Raw genomic sequence first — 26,001 nt, 5'->3', positions numbered from 1 at the left:
TGTACATCCCTCAGCCATCCAGGCTCTGTGGGTTTCGGTGGAGGCTGGGCACTGAGTGCGGGGTGACAACACTTCTCTCTGTCTTGCTTTCTGATGCATTGATTCTATTAAAGCCAAGCAGCACGCTGGGTATTTCCAGCATAGCGTGGGACATCTTCTGTCAGACTGGTAATGCAGAGAGACAAGCTCAGTGCTGCTTGGCTTCTGGAGAGCGGGGGAAGGGATTAAATGCACTTTTCTCCATTGATTTATGTCCTGCACTGAAAATCAATGGTGTTCTCTCAGATCCGTTCAGCTGTTTGAAAACCAGCAGCTTGTTTGGTCAAGTGTGCCAGGAAAAGTTGTGAAGGAATGGGCTCTTAAGATATGGGTGGATGGGATAGGTACAACTGCTCTGTAGGAATTGTTACATTCACCTGATAGTTATTGCTTTTGTCTCATCAGTCTATATTAGTTGAATATGCTCTTTTAACATATTTTCTCACTGTTACAGAGAGAACAGCTGTTTTGGAGAGGAGGAGCCAAATGCTGCTTTTGTTTCTGTCTGAGGCTGGGAGCAAATGAACTTACATGAGACAGGATGCACAAGGATCATTTTTATCCATGTTATTTCTCTGTCATGGGATCTGCCTGAATCTAGGTCTGATTTTGTCCAGGATAGTGGTGTATCTTGTCTTCCAGTAAATGCTTGAAAAGCTTGTACTGAAATTAAGAGCTTTTAAGCATAGTGTGGATTCATTGTGGATTTAATAAAGATCCTGTGTTTGTTTTGATCCCTGAAGAGGGAGAGGAGAGAAGCATGCTATCCCTGATTTTAGAAGGGAGGTATGTAGAAAATATGTGTAGATGGGGTTACACAGGGAGATAACAAGAGAACTTGTAACTGAAGTCTGAGGTCTCAAACCACAGGCTGGCGGCCTTGCATATGGCCTGCTCTTTCTCTTAGGTCTTGGAAATAATTTCCTAAGTGTTCCTAAGGGAAAGAATTTTTGTTATGTCTTCCAAAGCTTTCTTTTGGCCCCAGGTTGCACAAGATGGGTAATTTTGTTTCACTGGGCTGTGTATGGTGGACGTTTCTTTGAGTATGCCTGTTTTTTAGGAAAATATGCTGTTGCTGCTCATGTAGATGCACTTCAGCAGATTTAAACTAACTAGTGGCGGTTTGGTATCTGTATAGCTGTGGCAACACCCAGATGCTTACTCAGCTTCTTGAATGGTTTTATAGTTGCTGTAATATTCCCAAGAAGGCTGGCTGGAAGTGCTTTGCTTTTCTGAAAAGCAGCTGTATCCTAGGGTATACGGATATAAAGGTAAGCATCACCAGAGTGTGTGTGTGAAGTGCAAGAGATCACAACAGTTGTGTATATGCGTATGTGTAAAACATCACTGTTTCCGTGGCCTTGTTTGAGCAGCAAGATGTATACGTGTTTCACTAAAGAATAAAAAAAGTTCTGTTCTGGCTGGTTCAGCTCAGTAGATGGTCCAAGTCATCTTCTGTGAATATTCCCTACCACATTTGATCCTTCTTACAGAAACAGAGGGGTTTTTCCACTGCTGTGATGGCAGAAATGGAATGAAGTGCCTGAGCTAGTTTTTAAAACTTGCTCACTTGCTGACTGCAGGAGGGCGAAGCTGAAGATGGGCTGTAAAGGTCTCTCGGGCTGCCTTAAAATGCCTTTTGGGAGTGAGTTATAAGTTGCATCCCATAGCAGTCACTAAACGAAGACAACCAATTTCTGCTTGATTTAGCTTTTTCTCTCATCAATGAAGCACAGATAAAATGCAAAATTAAATCAATTTTTAGAATTTTTTTCTCTCTTAAAAACTCGGAAAGAAAGCCATGAAGCAAATGGAGAAAGTATTGCTGTAAGACTAAAAGCTTTAATTCTGCAATTTACTAGCTACAAAAGGGAATAAAAATAATGTATGCATGTGAGTGTGTTTACCATTCTGAAGAGCATGTGTGCTTTTTTTCTGAGAGTCTCTCTTTAGCCCTTGAGTGACGAATCTGATTTTTTTTTCCATGCTGGATTTTTACTGCCTCCAAACTTAACTGTTTTGACACTAGAGAAATCCTCTTGTTTCTCCCTCCAAGGTAAATATGTGTATTATTGCTAGAAATTAGCTGTACCTCACCCACATGACTGGTCTTCACTATTAATCCCAGCTGATGGTAGGGAGGGGCTCTTCTGGGAGGCAGCCATGTGGTGAACATTGAGCACAGTGTTTTCCCCTGCTTCTCTCCTTTTCAGACAAGCAAAATTGTTCTATGCTGCCGTAGATGCGAACTCCTTGCTGCGCTGCCTCTGTCTCTTCTTTTCCAGAAACTCCAGGGCCCGAATTACCAGCTGCAGAGATCTAAAAGCTCTCACTGAATCTGGATGGAATATGGGCAAGGAGATGAATAGCAGAAGGGAAGAAAGAGTGAAGTTGGTTATTTTTCTGGCACATGGATGCAATTACGCTCAGTGCATTCCAGAGGCGTTCCTTTGAATCCTGTGCAGGTCTGCCTGCTGTTCCTGGGAGAAAGGAAGAAAAAGGGAGGAAAAGTCCCTCTTGCTTGGAGACGGAATGTCTGCACTTCCAATTCTCTTTTTAGGTAGGTTGGCTTTTGGGTTTTGTTTAGTGTTTTTAATCAAACTTCCATGCGCCCTCTCTGCATGACTGAAATTCATTTCTGATGAGGGAGAGAAAGGGATTTGTACAGAAAACTTTTAGGGAAAACTCCAATTTCAGTGGTGTTTAGGTTCCGATGCTTTTCTTGTTGCTTTATTAGCAGGTTGGTAGCCAGAGTTCTTTTAATATCTGGATTTGTTTTTTAAAAGTGGTGGTTAAACAGACTCCTTTTGGAATGTATGTTTCTTGTTTAAAGAGGGCAGTGCTTTTAAGCAATGAACTAGCGAGGGACTTGAACCTCTTTCTCAAAACAAGGTGAACAAAATGTCTTTGTTTCAGGCATAGTGTCAAATTTGTTTAACTCTGTTTTGGTTTGCTTGGGCATTTAACATTCAGATTTTAAAATAAAAAGAGGTTATTGTTTGCAGTTGATGCTTAAGATTAGAAACAGATGTGTTGAAGTGCAAGAGGGAGAAGTTGGGGGGGAAGGATGGGAGAAGAGAGATAAAGGGGGAAGGCAAGAAATGGGAAGAAAAAGGGCTGCTGAAGGAAGGGAAAGAAAAGAGGTACAGGTTGACTGTTGAATAGGAGAGGAGCGGAGATTGAATAGGAAAGGAGCAGTGAACAAGAAAGGAGACATTAAAGGAGAGTGAAGAGAGAAGGGCTGAAGAGAGCTGTTTGTTAAAGCCATAGCCTATGGAGAAAAGAGTTTGCAGCCCTGAGGTCTTTGAGGGGGCTTGCCTACAAGACTGACTCAGAAGCAGCCTGGGTTTCTGCGTCTCCAGAGGCACTGTAATGTGATGAGTGAGCTTCTGTCTCCATTCTGCTCATGAGATAGTGCTGACAGGCAGACAGCTTTGAATTCTGTTGTGCTTGGGCAAAGGCTGATTCCTGGGTCCTCCTGTCTCCCAGGAACCTGGGTACAGGTGTGAAAAAGTGGGTTGGTCTTCGATTCCCTGGGAAGAGTTGAGCCCCACAGGGTGGTGTACCGATGCGGCTGGGCACAGGTAGAATAGAGTTTTTGGACAACTATAAAGAAATGTTGTAGGGAACAGCCCTGTTCCTGAAGTCTTGCAGGTGTGGAACATGGACTAGCCAGATTTCTATATATCTGAAAGACAAGCAGCATTTGTAGAGCTGCTGAATAAATTGTAGAAAAGACTTTTACTCCAGGGATTGCTGTTAGCAAAGGTTTTATCTGGAGGAGTGTAACAGGGGGCTTGGACATGCTGCAGAACCTGCAGGGGAGTGCAAGCAGCAGTTTGTCCCCCCTGCACATCTGCCTTGGCCATTTGTGTCTCAATGTGGTGGAGACAGTGTTCAAAGAAGACTCCAGGAGATGAGACTGCAAGGCTAGAAAGAACAGTTAGGCTTCTGCCAGAGGTGTCTGGGCTGGGTCAGCCCTGCAGCAATGGCCAGGAAGGCTGCTCTGTGGAAATTAAGGGACAGAAGGGTCGGTTGCTTACCTCACTGATGGAGGCAAATGGAACTACAGTCTTTGGTCTGCCACCCTGTTCAGCTGCTGGATATTCCTATATGTTGACGGTTCGGAGCAAAAGGAATAAGCTGTTGCCAGAGAAAAGATGCTTTTGGCTGCAGTGTAATGACAATTTACCTTTGGATGATGAGTGCTGCTTTTATGAAACAGAAGAGGGGCTATCATTATTCTGATGTCTTTGGCACCTAGGCATCTTCAGTATGCTGGTAACGCAAAATAAAAGACAATCCCTGCCCTCAACAGCTAATGCTTTCACCCATGTGTTGAGTTTCTCACCTTCTCTGTGGGAGTTCTCCAGGCACTGGTGATGGGAGGATAAGTGGTTTCCCAAAGCTTAAAACCCCGGAATGTTATGTTTCCTGGTGTACTCCATTAGTCATTGTACTGCCCATGTCTTGCCCAGGCTTTTCCAGCCTTGTCAACAGATAACTTGGTCTTTCTGCTCTGTGTTCAGCTTCATTCACCAACATTAGGAGCGTGTTGTAGAGAAAAGCAAGGAAGTGTTGTGATTCCCTGTTCCTATATAGTCCTGAAAACAAGGAGTCAGGGGAATCTCATTTGTTAGAGGAAAGTCTAATTGATTTTCTGCAGTAAAAAGCTATGGAAATGCCAATGATGGCTTGCTCTTCTTGCTGATAAAGTGAAAGGCTAATGTGGAAATAAGGGTTGAGAGAAGCCAAGCAAACTTGAAAGGGAGGTTGCCTGCTTTGAGTTTTCATTATTTAACATACTAATAGCATGCCTAATATATACAGTCCTTGTATCTTACACTGTTTGCCTCTCTGGGGCAAGTGAGGAGACAGGAAACAGGAGACAATTAGTTTTAAGGAGACTTTTAAAACAAGACAAGATGAAAGATGTTCCTAAAGTGTGGGCAAGAGCATGACCATGCTTCCTCCCCTGGTAAAGGCTGGGTAAATGAAAAAGGAAGGGGTGAGGAGTGGAAGGTGATGTGTGCTAATGTGTGTGCCTACATGTAAGTGGTTGACATCTGATTCTCATCTCAGCCCACAGCTGGTCAAAATTGTTTCAAACTCCTTGTGTCACACACTGCACTCTTAAAAATCAGAATGGAATTTTCCAAGGGAAATATCTGTGATTCTTCACTACTGAGTGTAAAAACTTCACAATAGAATGTTGTGTTTCTCAGCCAGTAAAAATCCAGCAAATGTTTTCATTTAAATGTTTTACTGAATTGGTTTAAATTTCCAGGTGCTGGAATTCTCCTTTTGCCTTCTTTCACCCTCTCCAAGTGTTTGGATATTTTTAATGAGCCTTCCAGTAAAGTACAAAGCTAATTTTTCTTGTAATCAAATATGTTCACATGGGGGTGATGCTTGTATGCCTGGCTCTTACACTGGTATAATGTGCTTTTTCTTCACTTGTTGGTTGGTGTATGTGCTTGGCCCTTCAGAAACCAAGGGGTTCAAGATTAAAAACAGTACATGTGCCAAGCCAAATCTGTCACCCAGCTTCCTGGTGTCCTGCAATTGGCAGTGAATCTTTACATTAGCGTTAGGGGTTGCTCACCTCAATGCCCTTTTAGTCTGGCTTATGATTATCTGACAAAGATGTGTTCAGTGTGTTAGAATTGGGATGTTATACAGGGAGTTTCTAGAGTGGGCGCAGCTGTAATAGCAAAAGTTCCTTTTGTAGTGGTGCAGCAGAGCTCTGCTTTCTAAGCTCTGAGGTCAGTGACTCTCCTATAGCTCTGTCCCAGGGGTATCCGGTTGCTGCATTGAACACCAAGACTCTGATTGTCTCACTGGGAAAAAGGTTATGGTGCGGATCCTTCCAGTGCCTGTTGGCATGAGCAATTGGGTCTGACAGCCTGCATTTGCCTAGGTATTCACCCGACTTCTAGCTCGAAAATCCGTGATGATACGGAAGCAGCTCTGCAGTGTTCAGCAGCAGTAGGTCAGCCTGAGGCTGTGCTGTAGTAGGCTGAGTCTGGCCTTCTCTCCTGCACAGGCAACCTGCAGTGTGCCCTATCACATCTCCTTGAGATCCTTCTCCCTAAGCCCTTGCAATGCTACACTCCAGCAAAGCCAAGAACCACTGCAGCATTATTTCAAAAAAATAAAATACTCCTGCTCCCAGTGAGATTACTGGGAAGCTTTACATTTTAATGGAATGCTTCAACCTGGAACTAGTAAAAAGCAAGGGAGACTGGTTTAAGCAACCTGAGAACTAAGCTGATGGATCTTTTATTTCTGCTGATTTTTCTGGGTATTTCCTGAGTTTCTCAGCGATAACTACCAATATATAAGACACTTGTTATTTCCTAGTTTTCTCATGGCTCCTCTGCCTTTGTTTGCTTCATGGTACTTAAAAGCTTGGTGGGACAAGGGGTTTGCCCCATCTTTTTACAGCACTTAACAAAAACAAAGCCTTGGCTCAGGAGTGGAGTACAAAAAGAAAAACCTGCAGCTGTGAAAAGGGATTTTGTGTGTGACTTCGTGTGTATTTCACCTTCTCTTTCCTTCATTGGATTCTGATGGAATGCAGGTGACTTGGTGTTATTTGGCTCAAAAGACTTTACTCCCAAGGACAGCTTCATGTAATTGACAATTCATTTCTGTCATGAACACTCCGAAAGCAGTCAACAAAACATCAACTGTAGGCAAGATTCAGCCTGTTAGAGTAGTGTGAATTTAGTTCTAGGACAGGGCAAAGAGCTCTTTAATAGATCTCTTAAGAATACCTAAGGAAAGGCAGCAAAGCAGTGTATCCATTTGGCACTCCAGGGGGGAGTTCAAAGGAGTGAGACATAATTGAGTGAGTTGCTATCTGGCAGGATATCAGGGTTAACACTCCTTGTGAGACACTAAAATTCTTCTCAAGCCATGGATGGTTTTCATCAAATACTTTCTGTCAAGACACTTGATGAGAAATGGCTTATTTTTCTGTAGAAGTGCTTTGTTTTATATGAAATAGTTTGGATTTTTAGCATCTTTTAAAAAAATATTTTTTGGGGGGTTACTTTGATCCTTTCTGTTTTTCCCCATATTACCAAGGGGAGGAAAAGGAGGGAAAAAGGCAACTTTCCAGAATGAGGAAAAGTGGCATGCCAAAGTTGAGTTGAAATTCTGAAGACGAATTCATTTTATGGGAAATAGCTGAGGAGTTCTGTTTTCCCATGGAGAACAACTGGTGTTTTGCCTTTGTGCCCACCCTGGGTCTTGTCTCCTCCACGTAGAATTAGTGGTCTGTTTCTGTGGGGTACTCTGGCCCACTTCAGAAGGACATTTTGTGTAAGAGCAGCACAAGCTTCCCAGAAATGTCATTGCACAACTGGCTGGAGATATCCTGATGTTTATCCTCAGGATCACAACAACTGCCCCTGTTTTCCTCAAGGCAAATACAGGGCTTTATGGGGAACTTAGCAGGCTTGCAATCTGGGATTTGTTTGAGTTTTCAGGAGCTGCCTGAAAAGAAAATGTAAACAGTCACTCTGATAAAGGCTTGTGTGTATTTGAATAATCTTTTGTGTGTAAGTGTCTGCTACACCATGCTGAAAGGTTGCACTAAGTGTGTCTAGTACCAACGAAGTGGGGTGCTCCAAGATGCTTTCTGTGCCTTTTCCCTTCAGAAATAGTCCCCACAGCCTTAGTCAAACCATACCTTAGCTTTCTAGCTGTATCAGTCCCCTGTGTTAGCCAGGGCAGTAGTCACTGCTTGTGTATCTGCAATGTATTTTATACACTTGCAGAGAAAGCTTGGCTCGTGTGCACACCATATTGTGAATATCTTATGTGCACTAATGTGCTACAAAAGAGGCTACTTTGGGTGCAGTGGGAACTTGGCGGTGCCCTGTTGAAAAGATGAATGGGTCTTTTTTTTTCCCCCAAAGCTGTTTCTTCATCTGTTTTTAGAAACGGTTAGTTTACACAAGTGGCCCAGCAAAAAGCCAAGGGTGAAGTCAGGTCACTGAGGTCTGTGAATAGATACTCAAATGACAGGATAGTGGAGGATCCAGAAATGGCTACGCAGGAAGCACAGCAATGGAAAACGTGTGAAGTGATGGGAAGTAAAGTCAACAGAAGTGAGAAGTCAACAGAACCAAGAGCATTTCTCTCTTGGTCTATCTTCAATCTGCTGCTTCAGTATTGCCGAGTATTGTGGAATAACAGCAGCCCACCTCTGCCAGACTGGGGTTCAAACCTTGTCTAAAACACCCTTTTCCCTGGGCAGAACACAGAGAAGGTGTATGCAATAGTGACTGGGAGCTCTAGCAGTGGGTTAGCAACGCTGTATAAAGCTGGTCCTTTTCCCCAGGAGCTCACAAAGTACTAGAAAAAGCAACTGGGTGATGAGGAGGGTGGATACTGCCCTGCCTCGGCAAAGCACCATTGATAGGCTTTTCTCAAGCCACTTTTTTGGTACCTTGGTTTCTTCGTATGACTAATTAGGTAGCTCTAGGTTTTCATTACAATGAGTACTGAGCAATTGGAAGATGCATTGAAGGTGGTGAATGTGTGATAGAAGATCATGATGTGTGATAGACGATCATGAAACAAGTCCTGTCCTCATCTCCTGCTCCATCTTCTCTATGGAAAGCATTTGGTGGTTTTGAAAGGCAAATGTGTAACTCAGCATTTCTCTTAATGGGCCAGACCCAGATTCATGATGTCAGAATTGCTGTCCCACAAGAATCAATATACATTACAGTATATTTCCAGGCTGTCTTTTCTCCTGTCTAGCTGCCATCCGTTTTTGTGGCTGAAGAATGAAGCCTTAGTGCATGTGACTTGTTCCCAACTGATGAGGAAGAAAGGTTGAAGTTCAGCATAGTGCCTGCAGTTTAATTGCCTTTGGTAGGAAAAGGTCAGTGAAAATTTTGTTGTGCTTATAATATGCATTGGCAGAAGGGAGGCTGCTCTCCTGGAAACAGTCTTTTGAAATGGAGCGTGCACAGTTAGAGGCAACTGATGACCATGACTAGACTGCGTTTGGTCTACCATAATGCTGCTACTTGTGTAGCATCCTTTGTGGTTAAGTATCACACTTATATAAACCTTTGAGTAACTCAGTCCGATAGGGCCATATTGGTTAGAGAAGTATATAAAGCCCATCTAACAGGAGGAAGTTAAGGTACAGGTGGGTGCACGCTGCCTAAAGGCAAGATAGCTGTTAAGTCTAGAACCCGTGCAGCTCTGACTTAAAGTCATTTCCCTTTGAGTATGTCCTCAAATGTGGGTAGAAGTAGTGATGAGCACATCACTGAACAACAGCAAATCAATTATGTACAATTTATCAAGCAGAGGTCCTTGAGCTGCTATCTGGAGGGGTGACTTTGAAGCAATGGGAAGGTTTGACTTATCCTTATTTTGTAATAAGATACTTCATAAAGTATAAATGGCTTTTTAGTACTGATATGTAGAGGAGCTCCCCTCATGGTGTGAATGACTGCTGTGTTACCAGAAGAACCCTCAACAGAGAGGAAATTCTGGGCCGTGTGTGTTTAGTATCTGAATTACTTCTGCGTATAACAGGAGAATCTAGTCTTTCCAGTTGTTGTATACCTGTGGAGTAATCACTTGTAGTTAAGTGTCTATTTTGCAGAGTTGCTTGGCAGAGCAGAACCTGGAAGCCAGCTACGCTAAATGATAGGTGGGAGTCTCCTGTCCTTCCCTGGGCCTTTTGATAAAGGGGAATATATTGGTATGTCTGTCTTGGAGCATATGCCCCAGCATTCACTCAGATAATCCCCCTTATAATCTTTTAACTAGCAGCAGTTGTGTAGTAACTAACAATATTGTACTCTGACAGTGGCAATGCCTCTCAAAGGCTGTTTTGTAGAAGGAAAAGGTGTGCTTTGCTGGAGTAAAGGTAAAAAAGGTTAAAAAAAAAAAAGCAACACCTCAGGCAAGTACTAGAGAGTGGTCGATACATGGGCTGGGAATCTGGATGCAGTTCCCTGCTCTGTTCTAGGTCTTGGCAAGTTGTGTTGGTCCCTTTAGCTCTTTTTCTGCTTCCTTATGCCTTTTACTCTTTGGTTATTGAGGCTGTAAGTTCTTTTGAGCAGAGACTGCCTTTCCCTATGTGCCTGGATGGCATTCAGCACAAACTAGGTTGATAAGCAGCCTTTCCAGAACTGCATTGTGGAAAAAGAGTGGCTCCATTCCCTTCCCCTCTTTGTGCCTCAGCAAAAATACTGAAATTAGGTGGTTTTCTAGTATTTGGAATATTTTAGATGCATGCTGGCTGAGTCTTATAACTCAAACTGCTTAGGCTATTTTTTTTTTTCTTAAAGGGTTGATAAAATTTTAAAGGCCATAGAAATGTTTAATATAGATACGAAGCTTTATCTGTAGGGTAGGGCTGCAGAGTGCCAGGAAATGGTGGGGTGGTTTTCTGTGTGTGGTGGAAATATTTCATATAACACAGCAAGCCTTGAATATTGAACTAAAACAGAGTCAGGCACTTCCTTTTTTTTTTTTTTGTTTAAAAAAAATATTGCAGGGTTTTCAACCTTGAAGGCAAATCACTTTATGACTTCATTGTTTAAATTTAGGTTTTGTTTTGCGGGGGGGATCGTTAGACTTGAAGCAAAAGCCTTATAGCCCAGGGACTGTCACTTCTGATTACTTCCAGTGACACTTCCAATTATTTCCAATCACAATTCCAGGGACAAGAGGAAAAAGGAGCCACGTTCTCCAACATCAGGGCTTTTTTTTCTGAACAAAGGACAGTTTATCAAACCTCTGCAGAAAAAAGGTACAGCGCCAGATTGGGAGCTCTGCTGTGGTAGGGTAATTCCAGAGCAAATCTGCTGAAGTGAGACTCGAGGCCAGTGTCTGGCGGGGTGCTGGGAATCCTGCTGCTGATCCTGCCTTGTTGAGTAATATTAAGGAAATTGCTTCATTTTCCCCAGGCGTTAACTGGCACTAGGACTCATTTCAGTGCAGCAACATGCAGCTTCGGTGAATGTCTGCTAAATGCTCTGTGGGTCTTGTAAGACATGAGCATGCGAAAGTACTGCTCGTGGAAAGCAAACAGCTTAGTGTGCTCAAAATGGGAAACGGGAGTCTGCTGAGGGAACTTGACTGACTTCTAGGTAGGTGAAGTGAAGAATTCGGTGTGGTGTGTTTTATCCAGTGGTGAGCCTAAGAGCTATTGTGTCCTTTGAAAAACAAAGCAAGACACGATTGCCAGTGGAAGCTGGAGCACTACCTTATTTTCAGATGTCTCTGGTAGCATTACTTCAGCCTGCTGGAGTGTAAAAACAGTCTTAAAATGGTGTCACAGCTTTCAATCACACTTAGTGAAGCCTTTCATTTCCTTAGTCATACTGCACTAGGCTGTGAGTGAAGCTGGGCCTGCTGAGTGTAGGGTTTATTATTAGCAACTGCTTTCTTTATTTGCTTTATAGTACTTGTTAAAAGCCTTAGCTGTGACCAGGGCTCTGCAAACACTGGGGAGACTGTTTTACATGGTACTAATGGTGATGAGCAGCAGACCTGGTCTGATGTTAGGAGCCAGATATTGAGGAACCTGAGTCAATATACAATGGGAGTCACATGCTGGACCTTAGCAGATTTCAAAAGCAGCATCAAATGAAGGCTTCATGTGGTGAGGGAGGATCTATGGCCATCCCCTTTTAAAGTGGGAATGATATGCATGGGTGATCTGGGTGAAGGAGGTCCTAGTGGTGTTCATTTTCCTGTGTTTATTCTGTTCTGCCTGGGGTTGGATGTCACTGAGAGCTGCCTGTACCAGCTTCACCTCCTTTCCTGGAAGGGAAGACCGGTGTGTCTCTTTGTAGAACTGATGCTGCTGTAACGTACAAACACTGGATATTATTTCCCACTTGAGCACAAAGCAGACCGTGTACATTTTGTCAGCAAAGTTCAGAAATTCAATTCCAGGTGAGCAATTTGGCGTTATTCTTGTTCTGAGGCCTTCAAAGAATTCCTGGTCATTAGCTCTGAGGTTTTTGTGGCATTACCTGTTTTGATGCCTTGAGTAGGTAGATTCCTGAGGTGGCACTTGCAGAGAGCTTGGTGCCAATTCCCTAGGAGTCTCCGCATTTCACATAAGGAACTGTTTTACTGAATCCATCCAATCTGGATGGTTGTTTCCACAGCACAGCTTTGTCTTGTTCTGCTGTGGTCTGTGCTGTGGGCAAAACCCCTCTTCATTGTTTCAAGCTCTTGCTTGGAGACAAAGGGAATTTTAACCAGACAAAGCATAGCTTTTGTGTTAACAAATGCTGTGATTTTTCTAAAAATTTCTTTTCAAAAGGGGGGTTTTAAGTGACTTCGAGTGCTTTCTGGTCAAAGCAGCATTCTGGATGTCCAGATTCCATTCTTGGTTTGGCCAGTGACTCAGTGATTTAGTAATTCAGGCTCCATTTTTAAGTGCCTGTTAGTTTTGACTGTCTCCCCTTCAAGTGTTTCAAAGCGTCAGTACTTTTGAAGGTGTGAGTCTGGGGATACATGAGCTTGGTCACACCAACTATGTATGCCGTTGGGCATACTTTAAGCATTCAAAGTTTTGGGGGTGCATTAGGAAATGTTGGCTTCCACTGCTTTGTGCCTCAGCTGCTGCTCTGGGGGGTAAGTGTAAGAGCACTCACAAGCATAGCAGCCTTTCCCTCAAGAGCTGTAAAGTGCTTTGAAATCACTGTACGAATAGAACTGCAGAAGTCCAAAGTGATAGTCTGTTAAGACATGTCAGGCACTAGTTTAATGGGTGAAGAGTCTTCCCATCAGTGCCACAAATGGATCCCAGCTCATCCGGCTTTGTCAGAGCTCCTTCCATTTAGCCCAGGGCTACCCCTGGAGTACACAGAGGAGACAATTCTGCAGCTGTTTGTTAATTCAGACCCAATATGACCTGGTACAAGAAAAGTTCAAAACTCTGAGCTCCTCTGCTCTGAAGCTAATGATCCTGCATTGCACAATACTTTTCCCTCTAATTATTTGAGCTTGCATCTTTTTCCTATTTAGTAATGCCCTGGGCATGTTGCTTCCATTGTGGGATAGCAGTGAATACGTTTCCATTAGTAAAAGGCATTGAATGCAGGGGAGGCTGTGGTGGTTCTTTTTCTTTGGAGTTGTCAGCGAGCATCCTCCCCTGCCCCATATCCTCTGCTGTGAAAGCACCAGAAGAGAGGAGGAAAGCCAAAACCAGGATGTGAATGGAACAAACTGGGCCTTATTGCACCAGATGGAACTATTTAGGATGGTATTTTCTGGGTTGTAGGTACTCTGATGCAGGGACTGTTTCTTTGCCTGTTTGCACTGGTTCCCTACAACGCTGCGGACCTGGAAGCTGCATAGCGATCCAGAATGTATTAAACCTACTTTTCTTCCTGCTCGCTGTCTAACCAAGCCAGGACCAGGTTAGCATCTATTTGTGTAACTCTAGAGCATAAATTCATGCAGTGAGAAGGCAGAAAAGTTGGGAACCCAAGGTATTCAGATGGGATGTTGAGGGGGCTCATTTGTTGTGGGCATATGTAAATTGGGCTTATTCTGGCCAGATCACAAAGCAGTATCTGCTCACAAGTTTATTATACTTTGCTAACGGTCCTAATTACTGAGAAGCCCTGTAGTGTGCAGTTGGGATTATTGGACTTCTCAGCTTCGCTGGATTTTAGTACATTAAAGGCACAGAAGAAAAATCTAACAAATCTATTTTACAGGCATATCTGGGAAAGCTTTGAGATCTTGATATACATGCAGTGACAGGGTTTTCAAGTAGTCTTATAGAAAGAACTCTGCCCCTCTTCAAAGGTAAAGTTAGAACAAAATTGAGGGCAGTGTTGAGGATTGCAAGATGATATTGGAGGGCATAGGATTTGATCCTTGTTATCTTTGTGTTCATTTTAATCAGTTGAGTAAAATCTCTCTTCCAGAAAGACAGCCAGGCTTGGTTTGAAGGCAGTATTAGACATTATCAGCATTTTGTCATTTGTTTCTCTTATTAGTGGTTCTCTGAGGACTACTGAAGATGTGGACTGTTCCCCGTTCCATTCTTTGTTTCCAGAAACCAATGCACTGGTAATTCACATGCTTAGTTTTTGAGAATATAATAGTGGTGTATGGCACGTCCCAATTTAGGAGTATGTTAAGTGAATGGTAAAAAAACCCCAGTTGTTTGCTATAAGTGATTTACTACTGCTGAAAGAGCTGTACTGGGCACATTCTATGTACTTTAAAACTCTGGCTTGAAGGAGGCTGTGCTGGGCAGAGGCATGTCCTTTATTTTGACAAAAGCTGCCTTCCCTGAGGAGAATGCTTTGAATGCAAATACTTTTTATCACTTCGCAATGGCATATGATGTATCTAAGAACCTTGCCCCTTCCTGCCTGTGTTCCCCACTTTACAGAGCGGAGTTGCAGCTTCTCCCATATGACGTGGTGCAAAACCATGTGTTGCTTTGCTTCTGGCTACAGCTTTCCTTTTAGTCCCTGTCCTCAGGGTTGTCCTCTCAATCAATATTTCCTTTCCTGCAACCATGTGCTTGGAAAACCCAGCCTACCCAGAAAAACAGCAACTTCAATAGCTGCTGGCATCCTTCATGCCAATGAGCCATGCTTTGAGTGTGCTGAAACTTTTAACTCTATATGCATATCTTTTCTTGTGGTTTGGGGCTTCATAAGCCTTTGATGGGGTCAGGGATGTTTGCTGTAAATCTCCAGATACTAGCAGTGGGGTGGAAAATGTCTCTACATTGAAAGCACCTGATGCAGTGAGTTTGGCACAGGAACATCCTTAGTCCTTGGAAGGGAAATTAATTTCCTGTTCCTGCAAGGGAGGAGCTTCTTCAGGGAGGAATTGGCAATGCTTTTCCATCCTTGCTGCTGATTTAAATGCTGCTTCATTTTTATTGATCTTGTATAAACAGAATGGAGAAAATCCACTGAAAAAAAAATTCTGTTTTTCTAAAGCATCTGCGTGGAGTAGATTGGAACTGAGCTCACTATACTAACACCCTTTCACTATGGATCTGCTTGGCAGCATGATCTCTTTGCCCCAGTTAATATTATTTGTGTTGTGATATTGGGCCATAAATACTTTAGTTCACAGTGTGTGGTCTCTTTATTACTAAAAATTGATAATCTTATCAGTGAATGAAGAGTGCATTGATGGGGTGGAGGTTGTCAAAGAGTCTGAGACCTGCTCTCTTTGGATAAGGTCTGTAAGTAGCCAGGTTTAGAATGGGTCTGAGTTACAGGAGGAAAGGACAGTAGTAGCTATATATTTCTGATCTTGAGGGAACAGCCCTGCTCATTGCTTTAAATCATTCTGGGGTTTTATTTTTCTGTGTCAGCACTGTCAGAGCCTATAATCCTCAACCAAAAGAGGCCATCCTGCCCTACCAAGAGAAGGACTTAAAGTGAGGAATCCCCTTCAGCAAGGATGTGGCAAGCAGACTGACAATGTAAAAGAAAGGAAAAATATCCTGAGCCAGTACGCATAAAATTAGGGCCTGATTATGATGCAGAATTAAAAGCAAAACATGAAGAATTCCCCTAGTACAGGAAGCTGGTGGAGCCCCACGATGGGCAGCACTTAGTGCCAACCATGCATTACAGCAGCAATTGAGCAGGTAATGATTATGCATGCTTTATAAACACCCACCATCAGTTATGGTCATACTCTGCAGACAGGGAAGACTTGATGTAGCAGATAAATGTTATTTCTGCAGACATTTTAAATAGCAGTCACTGTTCATATATTCTCTACGTCCCCCTCCGAACCAGAAGTAGTGCATAATATATGAACATTCAGAGTAGATGCCAGGAAAGATGTCCTAGGCAGCTGTGAGAGATTAAAGATACTGGAACATTAGACTTGCATCACTCCTGAGCTGTGCTGTGAATGTTGAGACAGGTTGGCCTTGTGGGCAGAGGAGCTCTGTTCATTATCTGGCTTTCAGGTCTCTTGGAAAGCTGAGCAAGACACTTCCTTTGTGATTCAGGTGGAGATGGCAACTTCCTGTAGGAAGCAGAGTGTGACTAATGAATGGAAAACGGCTTACAAAATTTGGTAGTATCTTTACAGCAAGAGAGTCAGATTTGGAAAGAGAAGAGATGGGAAGGCAGGAATCTGTGTTTTTTGCTTCCAGTTCCAGTGGTGACTATGTCTTACTAGAATGAAAACTTTTCACTGGTAAGGTTCAGATATGTTGTTCATTAACTTGTCTCATTTCAACTGTAATCCCAGTATGTGGTTTGAAAAGTCCTTTTGGAGCCTTGGTTTCCCAATGTGTAGAAAGGGAAATATCTCATTATATAATGTGGTTTATGGTCTTTATACAAAACGGTGTGCAGTATTGGTAAATAGTTTGATTATGGTTTTTATCAGCCTTCCCTTTCCAAAGAGCTTATAGCTGTTGTCTGTTTGCATTTGTGTTTCATGCCACTGGGATGTAACTGTGCTCTGACAGTGCCAGTTCTTCCAGCATGGAAAGAAGAGTTTGAAATCTTCAGGAGCCATACAAATTATAAATTTTGTAGGAAATACACTCAGCCATACTTCCTAAAAGAGGAAATGTGTGAGTCCTGTCTCCTGTGTTTAGAATAAACAGAATCCAGATAATTTAATCTAAAAGGAAAACGTTCTTTTGAGGATAAACAGCCTGAATAAAACATTTCTGAGCAAACCCATGACAGTGTCCCTCCCCTTGCACCATGCCCTCCCTCCCCAAACAGCAGTTTGTCCTGAAGGATGCCAGAAGCAGCTGCCTGATCAAGGGAATTGGCCTCACCACAAACCAGACTGTAAATCTTAATCACCATACCCTGTTATGCCTGCTGCAGTCATGCTGGTCCATATAATCATCCCAAATGATCCCTGAGGATCAATAGGGACCCTGCAAGTGGGCACATCTTATTTGGCTTATTCTGCATAAATGTCAAGTAAGACCCGTTGCCTGGCAGACAGATTCTTTAGTTTTGTTTTTAGATGTTAATGAGGGCCAGATGCGGAGACTTGTGTGGTCTGGGGCTGATGAACTGCTGTTATCTACAGGATGGAGCCATTTGATTTCTTTTCCCTTCTCCACTAGGCAAACATAATAATAAACTATTTTCAGTGTTATGGAGCTGTTGCAGCTTTTCCATTTGAGCTTGCTGGGCTGAGGAAACGCAGGATGCAGAGGCTGGGAGGGTAAAGTAACAGGGAAATGAGGGGTGTATACCTTCTGTCACTCTAGATACAGCAACCAAAGAGCAAATAGGCATGTTAATTATCAGTGCAAGATTCATGCATTAAAACTGTGTCCTGGTCAGAATGCTAGTGTCTAATAAGGATGTGTTACAGAATAAGAGGTACAATAAGGGTTAGAATAACCACTTACCCTGTTACTTTGTTTCCAATTATTATTAGGAAGCTTGTCTGAAGAAATAATACAGGAATAGGGTGAAAAAGGGACCCTTCCCTGGCCAGATTTTTCCTGATGTTGATAGTCAGCAAGTAGCTAATGTACTCATTTAGCTATACTTCCTCCTGTGGCCCATAGCTTCGTCACAGTTATTCATGCCCTTGATTGAGTTCTGTGAGCTGTCACAATTGCATCAGACTGACAGATGCTTTGGAAACTCTACAGTAACCCTAATAAGTATTTCACTTCTCTTATATAGATTCAGCCAGTGAGTCAGACTCCTCCTGCCTGACAGCAAACATGGAAATAAGGAGCTAGGAATAACTGGACCAGATGAGACTCACAGTTAACCTAAATGACTGTTTCACTCCAAAATGGTCCAGTTCCTCCAGGTGGAAGAGAAGCCATAACTGATAGTATGTGGAATCATGTGCTTATGTGGGAAACTTATTGCCAAATATTAGGCAGTTAGGGGAAAATTAGATTCATTACTTCAAGTATGTAAATGCATAATGTGACTTGTGACTGAGCTTATTAAGTACCTAATGTCTTCCTGAATAGAAGTTAAGCACTTTGAATCTGTCTTCTAGTAGCCAGATGCTCCATTTCTTAATGTCCATTCCTGAGCAAAATGGGTGTTCTGCGTTTGCCAGTCTGTAATATTCCAACACTAGGTGCTTACCATCGTGTCTTCTCACCAGGGGTGAATAGCCACTAATGATGCCAGTTTCAGAAATAGTCTGGATAGTCTTCTGCCCTGTGAGATGAGATCTTTCCAGAAGGGAAAAGTCTGTTTAAAGAACTGAGAACTCAAGTCTTGCTTTTGCAGTTCTTGGGTTGTGGGAAAGGACAGTGTGTCAGGTTTTGCTGGTCCTGCAGGTGTTCTGTTATACTACAACCCCGCTGTGACTGCAACTCTGTCTTCTAATGGATTGTAAGTGCATGGCAGAAGTAAGGTGCACAGGTGAAAAATAATTGGGATGCTATTTAGCAAATGTACATCCTTGACCTGATGTATGCAGCTTGCCGTGGAAAAGAGGGAACCAGTCTATGGAGAAAACTTGCCTAAGGTGTGTTTTGGTGTGACCTTACTGATGCGATTGTACTGGAAAACATGTTTCATGGCTGATATCAGAGTATAAATAAATGGCATGGACAGCAGTCGAGTGTATAGGTCTGAACTGCTGAACTTCAGTGCATCTGAGCTGGCTGTAACAGAGAAGACAGGCTGGATAATTTCTTAGATTGATAGAGGAGTTGGAACAAAAAGAGGCTGGAGAACCTGTTGAGGAATTTGAGCTTTGGCTTTGTGGAGTTTGACGTAGCCTCAGATGGTCTTGTGAGGAGCTGGCCTTCCAGATCTCCCTGCAGCCTCACAGCCATGCTTTTTTCCCCTCTGGCTGGTTCAGCATAGAGGAAATGTGTAAATAATTGGAATGTGGTGCTTTACGAACTTGTGCCTGGAGTCTCGCTTAGTGTGGGTCAGGGTAGAGGTCTTTGCAGTACCCCCCGGTATGAGGCTGCTTTTCAGCTTGTTGAAACAAAGCATCCGAACAGGGTTTAGCTCAAGGAAGGAATGTGAACTGTTTAAGACTGGGAGATGACTCTGGGCTGTGCGTGCTGTCAGATATACACAAACCTCTATCAGAACATGCTGTCTGGTATCTCTAGGCACCTCTTGTGTTTTACCTGAATACCTTTTATAGTAAATGTTTATTTGATGAGCACCAGTGTGTCCAGGCGAACACAGACATGAGGATGACATGATAGACACTTTGCCCAGATCAAGAGGCAGGGTGCTGTGATTGATTCCCTGAAAAGAGGGAGACAAACTCATCAAGTTATGTAAATCCCACCCTTGGTTCTGAATGAGCCCTGGATCCTGACACAGACTGACAGCTAGGGCTGGGTGGTGCGAATCCTCCCCCCTTCCCGGACAGAGCCCAAGATCAGGGCAGCCCCTGCTGTCTTTATTAGATAACTGTTCTCTGAGGGCTCTGTAATCTACAATACTTCACGAGCTGGTAGCTAGAAGTTGAACCTTGACAAATGCAAGATAGAAGCTAAAATTTGAGGAATTACCAGGGAGTTTAATGTGCAGCTGAAGCAGTCTATCAGTGGAGCAAGCAGGGCTATTTTTTGGAATAGACCTGTCAAACTGTGCAAATATCACAGTGATGTTCTGTGGTCTCTGCTGTACTGAAAACTTGGATGATCAAAACTCATCTATTCTGGCTTTGAAAAATCTACTAATAAGTGCTGCATTTCATTCTTACAATTGTATTATGGGCTGAGATTTAATTTGGTAACACTGATGGAACTATGCACTTAAAATGTCCTGTTGAACTGTTGTGTGCTAAAAAATATGCTTTCTGAAGTAAAACTGCAGTAGTTCCACAGAACGTTCCCATAAAGTGAGGTGGCAAGTGCAAATGTGGGTGGACAAGTGTATCTCCATAATGAGTGGACCAAGTCAGTTCTTGGGCTCTAAAAAAGACCATGCAGGTGCCTGATTTACTCTCCAGTTTCTTTGTTTTCTGTAGTTTGTCTGTAAACATCTTTTTTTCTTATCCATCTAAGTTTCATATTAGAATAGAGCCCTTGCTTATCCTCAGTCTTATAATTTATTCTAAAGATAGGTACAAGGCTTCTTTTGTTGTTTTGAGAAACCCCATGGGGTTTGGGGCTTTGTCAATCTCTCCAGCTATTTAAAAAAAAAAAAGCTTAACAAACAGAAGTTCAAGTATCAATTTTTCCTGTTGTTTATACCCACAAGTTTTTTTTTCAGCTTGAGTCAAGTCTTTAAAAACAATTAACTTTCTGGATGTACAGTAGCTATTTGAATGTTGCATCAAGAGGAGGATACTGTTAATTGCTTTCCAGAGTAGCACACAACAAGCAAGTACTGTACATATATAGGTACAGAGTATGGTCTTTCCTTGTCCCTCTTTGTACGTGTTCTGTGCTGTTTCTTTTCCCATCTATCTGCTGCTCCTCAGAGCGATTTGAATCAAAGTACAGGCTTTTAAATTTGCAGCATTTGAATGGCTTTGAAGTGATATGAGGAGTTAACATCCCTGTTGATTTGAAAAAATCTTCAGCTGTCCAGTTTTTCCCCAGCCACTTGATAACCTAAGGATTTTAAGCTTCGAGTCCTCTTCTGTGATTTTCCTCTTCAGTCCTTACTTGCCTGTTGTCTCCCCTTTTGTACACACATTTTAAGATACCCGCAATCATGACTTTGTTATTCTCTACACAGCAACTAAACAAAATATATCCTTGTCTGAGGGCTTAGCCTAATGTAAATATTATCGAGCCATGTGTCTAACAGACATCTTGAATTAGCCGAATTATGCAGTCAGAGAAACGGAGTAGAAGCAAATTTTTACTAAGTAGCAATTTGGCCCTAAACATGAAAGCCTCAGATGCTCTGTTTCTCAACCGCCTCAGCCTTTGAAATAGTCAGATTCACCACATCAAGAGCTTTACAATAGCAGGGAGGCACCAGGCTGCTGCTTGTGTTTGTCGCATTTATTTTTGATTGTTTATTTATTTGATCTTAAAAGTTCTTTTGGGGGAATCTCTTATCAGCTCTAAAATGTGGTTGCGCTAGTAAGTAAGAAGCAGTGACATTAAAAGTAATTGACATTAAAATGTTGTGACATTAAAATTAATCATGTTTGATGGATGTTAGAGACTGAATCCGCAAGGCTCCCGGGTTCATGTTTTAGCAAGTTTTGACATTCATTCTCCCCCTCGGTTCCTGCAGCAGTTGTGTAACTGCCTTCCCCCCCTGCCGGACCCAAACCCTGGTGCAGGGAGGGGAGGCTGGTTTTGAAAGGACAAGGGGTTTTCTTGGAATTCACTGCTTCATAGCTTGGGGTGAAGCGGCTGTTCTGTTCTCCATCCAATGAACTAGTGTTACATTCTCAAAACCAACATGGTACTGGTGACGCTGGTTTCTTAATGAGCACCGTGGGGTTGAAGATGAAAGGGACCACTGGGATGTTTGCAGCAGTGCTGAGGAGTTGTTCTGGGGTGTTTGTTCCCTGTGCTGTGGTGGTTCCAGGCAGAAGAAGCCTTGCAGGAAAACCTCGCTCCTGTAGTCTGAATAGAGATTTATTTTGTTGCCATTTTTAGTAATAATGGGTAAATATTTAGGTTTTGTAACAATTGTGCAGGGTTCAGAAGGAGACATGGTCAGCTGCCAGTTGTGCTCATGTGGCACCAGCACTAAGTGTAAAAGAAACTGACCGTGTTTTTCTCCAGGATCTGGAGTTTCTCAAAGAGCTGGAGGGGACATGGTACAACCTGACACCTGTATTTTACAGCCAAGTTCTTCAGCAGCAGCTGGGAACACGATGAGTGTTAAGAATGGCTGATGGCTGGTCACTATTCCCATGCCTCCCTTAAGAAGCAAAGAATCAGATGAAATCATAGCAGCCTGCTCTTCTTCCTTTGGGTGGCTGAAGCTTACCTTGGAGACGTTCCTTCCAGGCAGGGAGCGAGAGGGAGAGATGCAGCATTTCTTGTTTTCAGTAGAACATTTTCCAACTTCCTTTTTTAGCCATGTGAAGCTCGAAGGGGCCTCAGAAAAATGAACCGATGTATCGGGCAAGAAGCCAGCTACCTCCTTGCAGCTTGAGCTCTGTGCTGGCTTCACTTTCTGTCCTATTTGGTAACTAGAAGTAATGAGCTGACATGAGCTGATTCCCCTCCCCTCCCCCCCCCCCCCCCCATGGTCTGTGTCTAGGGTGCCATTCTTTGTAAAATTCAGCACAGTAGGAATATAGGGGTTTTTTCCATAGGTTTTTGGCACTGAGTGGTAATTTGCATGAGACTCAATGTAACTCATAGCCCGGTTTTTTTGCCTTTTATAAAATAAGTTAATTTAGCTGGAGTTAAAGCTTGGCCTGGTGGTTCAGGGCACTGAGAACTCCTGTCTTCTGCAAGTAGCCAGTCCAGAGGTGTTTCCAGTGTGTGGTTTGATTTGTGTGGACCTTGTGAATTGCGTATCTTATTGCAGATCTTATTCCCAACTCTACCACTGATTCCTTGGGAACTTGGTCAGTCTTGTGTCCCTAGTTATCCGTGGGCAAATTGAGCTTTCCATATCTGCTTTTTTCCTTTGCAAACTGAAAACATTGATACTTAGGAGCTTTGCTATACAGCTGTGAAAAGAACATTGAGATCTTGGTGTGAGAGGGTCAAGGGGAGTCATGAATTTGTCCTTTTAATTGTACAATGTGCACAAGTCACACTGTGGGGAAGGGTAGTGTTAAGGATGTTTTTGCTTATGCAATATGAAAGTAGTTAATTGACTGCTACTGGATGAAGTCCATAAGGCTTAAAAGTAAATAAGTGATAGACCTAATTGAATGTATTTCATTTTCTTTGTCCTTTGGTGTCTCTTTGGTGATATCCAAGTCCCTGAGGAGTAATAGATAGGCTTGAGTTACCTACGGTTTCTGGATGTGCAAGGTAAAGGACAAACAAGTTAGAGTTGAGGTGTTTTGATGGCTGGTTTGCAGAGGTACTGAAGACCTGCAGCTGTGTATGCCCTTGGTGAAGGGTATGAGGCTGAACAGCAGCTTGGGGAGGCAGAGGAAGATCGGAGTGCTCAGTTTAGACAGTGTTTTTATCCAGTCTTCCTTCTGACTGCAAACGCCTTCTTAAAACAGAGGGGGAGAAGCTGTGTCAGCTCCTATTAAAGAAAATACTTTTTTTCCTAGAGAAGCCAAACCAGCAAAAACCCATGAGTACTGCAGAGACTAGCCAAATATTTGGCGGCTTTTTGTGGCAATTCCGGCTCAAGAACATTGGGAATTTTTGAAGACAAAATTAACCCACTGAATGGCAATAATATAAAAAGTTGATTTCAACTTGCAGGAAAGCATATTTTTGTGGCTTTTGCAGAGAGGGTACCTCCCTGCGAGACTGGGTTTATGTGTATTTCCAGGATCACCAATAGGGTATGGAAACAAACTGGAGTGTTTGAGCTCCCCAGTTCTTGCTTCAGTTCCCCAAATCAGAGCATTGCTGGATAACGTCAAGTACTGTGCTTTACCTTAGCTCATTTGCTTTGCCCCTTTTTGTGCCACTTTCTTTGATCAGTTAATGATTTTGCTATTGTTCTGGCACTTTGAAATAAATTTCAGTGTTACCCAAGTAAATACTGGGGAAAACTCAATGTTAAGTAGATAATGCCTTTACTTGCAACTTCAGGCAATCAGGAAGCAGTATCAGGTGATGTATCTGGTTAAAACACCTTGTTTTTTCCATCATATGGAGAGAAGAATTAAAAAAAAAAAAAAAAGCTTGTACTGGTGTGAAACTGGAGACAGCTGTGACCTGCTCACAGATACTGTCAGCAGTAAAAAAAAAAAAAAAAGCTGAATTCATCAAATAAATTATGTGCTTAGTTACCCCCACAGACCACACGTGCTGGGAGAGCTGGGGTTTGCTGTAGATGTGGCTGGCAGATGGCTGCCAGACATTACAATGGACTTAATCATGGAAGAGCCCACCACCCCGATGGAGCAGCTGTGTACACAGTTTGTGTGTCACGGCTGCTGAAACCAAACCGTGGCACTTAAGAACTTCTCTGTAGAGAAGGCAGTGGGAGAAGAGCACTGTGTGCTTTTTTTCTGGGTATCTGGAAGCTGCAGAGAAGCAGGAAGACCTAAGGCTTAGCGAGTGGGGCTTGAGCCTCACAGGTCTCTCCTTAACCTCCTGTAACACTTAGAGCTTGTCACAGAAGAGTATAAATCAGCAGGGATTTCTGGAGGTCTCTGGCTCAAAGGAGGGTCGGCTTACCTTGGGCTGCTCAGCCCAACAGTGAAATTTTTTCCTATTATCTGATCACAATTCCCCTTTTTAGAACTTGTCTATTGTCTCTCATCCGCTCTATTGTGCATCTCTGAGAAGTCTGGCTCTGATTTCTCTATAATTTTGTTGTTCCCTCTGTAAGCTTTACATATGCATCCCTGAGGCATGCAGGTTTTCTTACATAAATTGAAAAGGACAGAAGTGAGGCGCCAAGAAGCTGCAGCTTGTCCAGGAAACTTTACTTCTGCATCAGGGCTTGAGGTCCTTTTCTAGCTTGAGTTTTCCTACCAGGGACCTGTGTTTGCCTGTATTCCTGCACTAGCTCTGGAGCCTTTTATCCTGTGAGTCCTGTACCTTATATCCTTTCTGCTTTGCAGCTAAAATATCTGGGCTTCTGCGGGACAACAAGTGAGTGCAAGCCAGGAATATGCCCTTGTGGCAAAGGTGGCCAACAGCATCCTGGGCTGCCTTAGGAAGACTGGAGGTAGCAGGTCAAGGGATCCTTCATCTCTTCTCGGCACTGGAGAGATCACATGTGAAGTAGCGTGCCCAGTTTTGAGCTCCCCAACATGAGACAAATATGAGTCTAGCTAAGGGCCACGAAGGTGATTAAGGGACTGGAGTTTCTGCTTGGAACAGAGCATTGGACTAGATGATCTCTGGAGGTCCCTTCTGGCTTCTGAAGCAGTTTGTTGCAACTGAGATATCAGGAGTTTATGGTAGGTGCTACAGATACCATTTGTTGTCCTCAACAGCAGTTTTAAAAGTGGCTCTGAAAGATGATGCATGCACATCTTAATCACAACAAAATCCAAAATATAGTTGTTCACAAGATGATAATAATGTAGTATAGTCTATTTATTTTGTTCTCAAGTCAGGGCTGTTGATAGAAACATTTCTTGATGTTGAAGAGTAAGTTGTGGTAGGGACCTCAGTCTGAATAAGAACACAGGAAAAGCTCGGTGCTTTTTAAGTTGGTCAGAGCTCCTAAATAAACTGAAAAGGAGGGTGGAAATTTAGAGTCACAGTGGTGGAACTGGTCATGTGTGCTACCCTTTCCTCCTAGGCTTACTTCGGTATACTTCACCTGACCTTTACAGTATGCTTCTTGATAAGATGCCTGACCTTTTCACATCCAGTTAGCAGATTTGTTCAACTGTTGCCGGAATCCCATTTTGACCCTCTGCTCCCCTCCAAACCCTTCTTCCTGTTCAGCATCTTGGAAACGTTGTGCTTGCTCACCAGAGCTCCGTGACGTACTGCGAGCTCTCAGACAGGGCTCTTTTGCTCTTGGAAGGCTGATACCCAGTGCCTGTTTTTACAAAGGGCTCTGTCTCTCCAGTCTTACTTGGGGCATCCCTCGCTTCAGGAGAGGAACATGTGCCAGAGGAGAACTAGATTGCTCTTTTGAGCAAAGGTCACAGGAAGATTTGGCAAGCATGATGCTTGCATGTTCTCAGTCAGGGTTTCCCCCAGCAATGGCCCTAGGCTTTTGCGGATTTTGTTGCTTTGCAGAGCCCTTGGTATTTGCAAACATGCAAAATATATGTAACACACATTTCGGCTGCTGGCATTGGAGCCCTACGGTGAGCAGAGAAGAAAATGTGCTTCCCCACCAGTTGTGTTCCTATTGCGGAGGCAAATGTTGATGACGTGACCATTAGGAATGAAGGAGTTCAGTGTGGTTCAGCTCCAATGGATTCTGAGCTGTTTAATTCTGC

The 26,001-nt window shown here is 43.0% G+C and overlaps 1 protein-coding gene across 1 annotated transcript in view; it reads left to right on the top strand.

Moving 5' to 3' along the window:
* Positions 1–2,250: 2,250 nt before the first annotated feature.
* The window catches only part of CLMP (CXADR like cell adhesion molecule), a 42,893-nt gene continuing 19,142 nt past the window's right edge, over positions 2,251–26,001 (top strand). The window contains exon 1 of the mRNA XM_074162493.1: positions 2,251–2,599. Within this exon, the coding sequence (XP_074018594.1) occupies positions 2,572–2,599 (28 nt within the window). The 5' untranslated portion in view covers positions 2,251–2,571. The remainder of the gene's footprint in view (positions 2,600–26,001) is intronic.

Source organism: Numenius arquata, chromosome 22 (genome assembly GCF_964106895.1).
Source record: "Numenius arquata chromosome 22, bNumArq3.hap1.1, whole genome shotgun sequence".
Classification (NCBI taxonomy): Eukaryota; Metazoa; Chordata; class Aves; order Charadriiformes; family Scolopacidae; genus Numenius; species Numenius arquata.
This window is presented reverse-complemented; position numbering and strand designations above follow the sequence as displayed.